This window comes from Morone saxatilis, unplaced genomic scaffold, assembly GCF_004916995.1.
Source record: "Morone saxatilis isolate NCDOM2014 unplaced genomic scaffold, NCSU_SB_2.0 Contig8, whole genome shotgun sequence".
In the NCBI taxonomy this organism is placed as follows: Eukaryota; Metazoa; Chordata; class Actinopteri; family Moronidae; genus Morone; species Morone saxatilis.
In genome coordinates, this window is record NW_023340257.1 from 14059096 (window position 1) to 14066438 (window position 7343).

General features: G+C 43.6%; 1 protein-coding gene across 1 annotated transcript in view; it reads left to right on the forward strand.

The window, feature by feature from the left end:
• mettl16 (methyltransferase like 16) overlaps window positions 1-7343 on the forward strand; it is a 19092-nt gene that overhangs the window by 7285 nt on the left and 4464 nt on the right. Inside the window, exons 3-7 of the mRNA XM_035680641.1 lie at window positions 232-517; window positions 922-1037; window positions 1268-1410; window positions 3874-3943; window positions 5363-5452. Coding sequence (XP_035536534.1) covers window positions 232-517; window positions 922-1037; window positions 1268-1410; window positions 3874-3943; window positions 5363-5452 — 705 coding nt within the window. The remainder of the gene's footprint in view (window positions 1-231; window positions 518-921; window positions 1038-1267; window positions 1411-3873; window positions 3944-5362; window positions 5453-7343) is intronic.

Sequence of the window (7343 nt, forward strand, 5' to 3'; positions counted from 1 at the left end):
GTGTGTGTGTGTGTGTCCTCGTTAGGGCCTCAGGTCACTGATTGGGGACCCCTGAATCTTTCTGTGAGCAGATTGAAGCTGTCTGCTTCTTGATGGATCACCACTGAGTGTTTCCTTTCCTAACGGAGCCCGCCTTATGTCTGAGCCCGGACTGAATCATGCCGCTGTTGTCCTTGTCATATGTGCATGATTCAATAATACTGACATTTATTGTCCATTGTGGCCATAAAGTTAAAGATAATGCAGTCCATTTACTTTAAACAGCATCCCAAAATATTTCCATATTGTTCAATGAAAGTCATAATCATTCATCATCCTAATGAATACACACATCCTCTAGCTGCCAAAAAACACGTGTGTGTGTTTGTTTCCTCAGGCACTGGGGCGTCTTGTATCTACCCCTTGCTGGGAGCCACGATGAACGGCTGGTACTTTCTCGCCACAGAGGTAGACGACATCTGTTTTGACTACGCTACGAAGAACGTGGAGCAGAACAACCTGTCTGACCTCATTAAAGGTAAACGTGGTGCACTCATCCTGATGTATCACCAGACATAAGACCGCTGCAACAGTCAGTGTAGTGTTTGATTATTGTATCATCTGGTGTGTAAGTTTGGTTGAACTGTGGCTACAAGTGACTGTTTACAGGATAATGCTAAATGCTGGTTGTAGAACAAGTAGGGATCTGAAGACGATGAAGAACTGACTGTAATATCAGCAGCATCTCTCTGAACTTTGAACACATTAGCCGTCATAAGCTACTTTGGATTTAGATTAGATTTTAGATTTTACCACCTTTCTGTCATCATTTTTGTCTGGAACATCCTGAAGTTGCACATTATATATAGCCTTTGTTTGATGAGCTTAGCATGATTAGCTAAAACATCAGACTTACAAATCCCTGCCTCATCTTTGTCCTAGTTGTCAAAGTCCCTCAGAAGACTTTACTGATGGACGCCTTGAAAGAAGAGACAGAAATAGTTTACGACTTCTGCATGTGCAACCCTCCTTTTTTTGCCAACCAGCTGGAAGCGAAGGTAAGAGTTTCCCTGCCTTTAACATTGAAAACATGTTGCTGGTTTCCTGTCTGAACATTTAAATTCAAAAGAGGTAGACTTATTCCATAAAAGCGTTTGGCTCATTAAGAGTAAACAACAAGTGACTGGCCGGAGCAGCCCTGACATGAAACACTATTTGTTTACACGATAGTAACAGGCCTCTAATAGGATTTCATCTTAATCTCTGCCTGTCCTGTTGCTCTCTCCAGGGGGTAAACTCCAGGAACTCACGGCGGCCTCCTCCCAGTTCAGTGAACACAGGCGGGGTGACGGAGATCATGGCGGAGGGCGGGGAACTGGAGTTTGTCAAGAGGATCATTCATGACAGCCTGCAGCTCAAGAAACGCTTGCGGTGAGCAAAAGATCAGGACAAAATGAAACCTGACTCCAACATGATTTTCTTCCCTTGTCGCAGGTGTATTGCTGTGTCTAAACCACATTCATGAAGCTCAATCACACACAGAAACTGTCCGTATTCAGGGTTACACAGCCTCATATCTTAATGGGCAGATGGATGAACAAGAGCGCTGCAGTTTTGTTCGCTTTAGAGAGGCTTTGAGAGGTTTAAATGGCCACTGAGAGCACCAGTGGAGGAGAGACACCAAGAGGTGAAATGGGCAGATGGGTTTCTGGATGGAGCTGTCACCCAGAGTTGGTTTAATGATTTTGGCACACATTCACCCTGTGTCGTATCCGGGAAGCCCACAGGGAACAGCTGTGTTTGGGTGGTTGGTTGGTTGGTTGGTTGGGGGTGTCTCCAGCGGCCGTCACTTTACCCTCCCCCGTTACCAGGGCTGTCACCGGGGCAGCAGAGTGCGACACAGTTAGAGGGAACTGCAGAGTGGTGCTATTAAAACTGATTAGACATGCCACACCTGCTTGGCCTCCTACAGTAGAGTACTGTGTGCGTGTGCGTGCGCGTGCGCACGTGTGTGTGTGTGTGTATAATGCGTCAATGGAAAGACAACCTTCCCTGAGAGAGACTGATTTTAACACCTGCCTGCTCTTGTGCGGGCTCTGTGTTACACTCGTCTAGCAAAGAGAGGAAGTGAGAACGAACCCAGTCTTACTGAACAGGTTTGAGGCTCGGGCCAAACCAACTGGAGCTGGCTGTCACTCCCAAATGCATGCTGGGACACCAGAGCCACCAGGTGTCCATGGAAACACTGCCAGCTTCACCGATTGGTCCTTTGAGACCCTCCACGCCACCCCGCCCTGCTCCCCTTTCCTTCTTTTTTTTCCTCTGAAGTGTAATTACCGTCAAATAAGGGCAAGCCACCTCAGTTCCCAGTATAACACACATCCAAATGCCCCAAAAACCCTGGTTATAAGTGAGGTAATACTCCTCATTTATCATGCCATTGATATGAAAATTACCATCTCTGGTAATAAGATTTTAATCATGCGCCTGTGCTTCAACACGCGAGGAGAGAAGGATGAATATCGATGCTAATGCAGCTGCACACTTGGGATGTTTGAAGAGCCGGGGAGCTGCTCTGGGTGTTCCTCCCCACTGTGACAAAAAGAGGAGGAACATCTGTGAATATTAGAGCTGTTCAATATTTCATTGTGTCAACTGAGGCTGACACGTCGCTCTCCCCTCCCCGTCACCCCTCTGGGCATCTTCATACCTCCCTAACCTGATTACAAATCACCCTCCTTTCTCATTCAAATGTTAAAACTGTTTTTTTTAAGCTGTGATTTGTTGGGTGTGACTGTAGATTTGTACATTTACCAAATACTGAGCTTTACATAAAAATGTTAGTGTATGTAAATTACTGTATTATTGATGTACTCACCCTTCTTAAAATCACATTTAGTTTCCTTGATAGAGACCTGATGTTTGACAGATTATGTTGTATTTACATCTTTGACACAAGGAACTCCTTTGTTTCATAACTGAATAATCTGTCAGTCATCTTCTATGAAATGTCAGGAAATAATGCCAATCAACATTTACCAGTGACATAGACAGCTTATTGTTTGTCCGACCAAATGTCTCAAATCCAAAGATATTCAATATACAGTGATGTGGAACTGAAAAAAAGAACTTATTTTTACTTGAGAAATGATACAAAAAAATTGTTGCAGGTTTATTTTTTAATTTTAAAATCACAGATTATTTTACTAAAAAAACCATGAAGATGAGGCATAAATAGCTTTGAGTAGAGGCTGTGGTCTCACTCACAGGCTGCATATGTTGCCAATAAACTCCACTAACCATTGGAGAAAGTCCGTGACCTGGGAGCCAAAACACAGGGGGGAAAAAGTCAACAAATGCTCAAAAAGCTTATTTTTATTGCTCAAAAAAAAGATTTATGTCCTTGAGTTTACATGGATATTCGTGTGCTTTACATATTTATTTATCTATCAGACTTAATGTGCAGGTTATGTATTTTTTTTGTCTAAGCCGATTAAATGAAGAACTGATGATCAGCTTCAAACAACGTGTAGTGAGAAAGAAAAAAACAAGGTTTGTGAAAACTGGCCAGTCCTTCCAGACTGACTCCCTGATGTTTATCTTTGCTCCATCTTCCCCGGCTGGACTCTACTGCTTATTGATCAGGACCAACCTCATCTCTTTATTGCACAGCAGAGATTATTGATCAGGCCTTCACCAAGGGCTCGACTTCAAAACAGCTTTTCCTCCACTGTGGACCAAACGGATGTTTTTCCTGTCTCTCATGTTTCACTTGGTCTTTGTGTTGCTCCCCAAAGCTCACCTCAGCTCCTTTTGATCTCTGCTTGGCAGTTCGTGCCCGGGCCGCGAACACAGCGACACACAGCTGGTTAATATGGATTCTTCTTCCTGCAGGTGGTACAGCTGCATGTTGGGGAAGAAATGTAGCTTGGCACCTTTGAAAGAGGAGCTGAGGAAGCAAGGGGTGAGTACCGACCAAGTCAAACACACACACACACACAAATACATCTGCATCCCCAGCTTTTGATCTCAGTCTGTTCACACAGGAGCGAGCCCCTTCTGTGCAGGGTTAGATAATAGCTTGTTAAAACAATCTTTGCCTCCCCTCTCAAACCGGCGCTCTTCTGGGACAGCGTATTGACGTTGGGAGCAGACGGTCGTCACTGTCAGGGCAGCAGATACCCACAGAAATATAACGCATCAGCTCTTTCTAATACGCCAGCTAAGCAACGTCACAAACGAGCCATGAGCGCGCTGATTTCTGTTAGCGGTGCGTGACTGAATCACACGGCACTCTGTATCTAACATGCATTAGCGTCATTGGCCTAACTAATAACCCAGCACATGACTGCTGACTGCTGCTGCAGGCCTCTGGTCCCGTGCCAGTCACTTCCCTCACATGCTCAAAAAATAAACAATATAAACAAAAAGAGCCCCACCTCTGCACCTGCCATCCCCTCAAAGCTCCTCCAGAGGTTTTAGGGTGCTGTCGCTGCTCATCAGAGTGAGTGCGGCCTTGGCTGACGTCCAGAGAGGAAGACTGTTTTTTATTGTCATTTTAAAGCGTGTGTAAACAGAAACCCGGCCTAGTTTATATGCTATGCTAATGCTTCCATCAGCCATTACTACATCTTCTGTCTTCTCTGTTTCTCAATTTAGCAAATGTGCATGTTGGTTACAGTCTCGGGTACAGAGCACTTTGACCTATGACCTTTATATGACTCTCCTCCTATTTACTGAAGCAGTCCTGAGGGATAGTTAAAGTGCTCTCTTAGCACTTTCACACCACATCTGTTTTTCTCACTCACGATTAGAGATGTGGAGCTCACAGCGGGGGAAAATGTCTCACTCACTCACCTAGTTTACATTACATCACACTGCCAAAGGTCGTCACACGTCGAGGATTCATTGAGTGATTCGAGGAGGAAGCTTCAGTGTAAAAACGTTTTGGTTATGTAGAGCTGTTTTACGTTTTATCTCGTACTGTAAATATATTATAATCTCAAAACTCTGCCTCACTCGAAGCAGCCAGATGGTTCAGTGGCTCCAGCTGTTTGTTTTAATTGTGCAATATAATTTTATGTTGGTTTAATCTATGGTTATGTATTTAATAGTATCCGTAGATGAGAGCGCTGAAAGTTTTCATGAAGGAATAAAATTAACCTTCGTATGGAGGCAAACATATTTCTTCCAACAGCTGTAGCTCTTTCAGGTTCCTACCTTTTATATAATCATATCATTTGGAGTACACTGACACAGCCAAAACTAAGTCCCACAGAAATAATACCACAACCACAAACTAACATGTTACGAAGAGGAATCAGGTTTCTGTGCTATAATTTCCAATCACTCGTACCTGACCGTCTATTTTCTTTAATCTCAGGTGCCCAAAGTGACACACACAGAGTTCTGCCAGGGGCGGACCATGCGGTGGGCTCTGGCCTGGAGTTTCTATGACGATGTGATTGTTCCGGTGAGTCTGTGCAACTTTTGTTTCTGTCCCCTGGTGCACTTGTCAATCCCACCAGGGTTTTTTTTTATTGTTCCAGGCTCAGGGGAATCACTGAGCCTGACCAGTTACTCAAGAAGTCCACAACTTTAACCCAAAATGGACTCACTAATGCACATTCCCATACACAGTGAAGAAACGTTCATGAAAGCTTTTCTAAAAACATTGCGTTACATGTTGTGATGTTTTTCAACATTTTCTTTGCAAGTGAAAAAATAGTTGCAAACTTGTTCCAGTGAGAATAAAATCACACTGTTGGTAGTAACCAAAAAGACTATGTGAGACGTTGGTGTCACACATGTCAGCATCTTCACAACTAGAAACAAGGAAGTGAGTTTGTTGACGTATACCTCAACGTTTTGCACAGAAAACTGCAAGTGATTGGACAAAAACTTTCAAGTCGCCCCAAAGCTCAGGGATTAGTTGTATTCAGGGTTAATTATTGCGACTTCCTGCAGAGACTGACTGAAAGAGCTCCAGTCCTGCTGCACACTTCAGACTCTACAGATGTTTTGTGGCTGGATATTGACACTCGGCACCTTTTACGCCACCGCCCGATACGCTTTGATATCACAGAGTATTGAGAAATAAACATTTGGCACCGTAAATCAATACGCAGGTAAATAATCTCAGCAGTGTTCAACTGTTGCCCTCCTTCTGCTGGATGTTTCCTAAAGCCTCCTCCTCAATAATGCACCACCTCTGTCCCGCCCCAGACTGTATCCTCTTCCCCTCCAGCCCCATTCCATTAGAAGCACTTATTCCTTCCTCAGGGGGGACGTTTATATGATTTCTAACACGCTGTATCCAGGCAACAGTTGCCAGGCCGGGACTGTGTGCATACAACACCAAACCATTGTCTTGTCTGGACAGTGAGAGAGTTGGAGATAAAGCAGGGGACAGTGGAAACCGCTACAAGGACGGAGAATAGTGTGAGAGAGACGGCAGGTGGAGAATAAAGGCAGGTGGGAGGCGGTCGGCAGGTGCAGCGGAGGTTGTGTGCTGAGGACTGTTTGTGTGTGTGTTGGACTCCTCTCTGTTGTGGCCTTTTCAGCAGGAAAGCAGTTGAGCAGAATGATTGGCCTACATTTGCTCATGCAACCTTCCTCGTCCACATAACCACCGTCATTTACACTCAGGAGCTGCTCGCCGTCGTTACAAGGCAGACCCCTCCAGCGTGTGTGTGTGTGTGTGTGTACTAGGGATCACTGAGGAGCATTAACAGGGAACAGACACAGATAACAGCAAAAACAACACTACAACGAGATAAAATTTAAAGATCCATCCACATGATTGGCATTAAATCTTCCAACATGTCAGACTCACAAATGAACGATTTTAAGAAAAAGAGAACTAAAAATCAATGCAGCAGACCAGGATCATCATATTTTTTGATTTTTTTGGGGGCTACATTACCCACAATAATAATGTGTTTATATATATACTTATATATATATAATATATAATATTATATATATATGGTGTGTGTTATTATTAATATAATATATATAATATACTATATAGTATTAAATATATATATATATTTATATATATGTTTGGTAATTAATGTATGGAGGGAGAGTATTTGAAAGAGAAGGTGACATAAAAGAAATTGGTGGTTAATCGAGTTTGAGGCTGACCTGTAACAAGAGGGTTAAGTAGGTCACGGCTGCATGCCATGTTCACATATGTTAAAGTCTATATGTAGCATTAATTGAGCACCCCCACGCAACATAATATTTACCGACGTCCCATAAGAACCACACGCACGCAGAAGAATTAGGTAATCAACATGCAAAGAATTGGCACATTACAGGAAACCTTGGATGCACACACACACACACCACAACACACC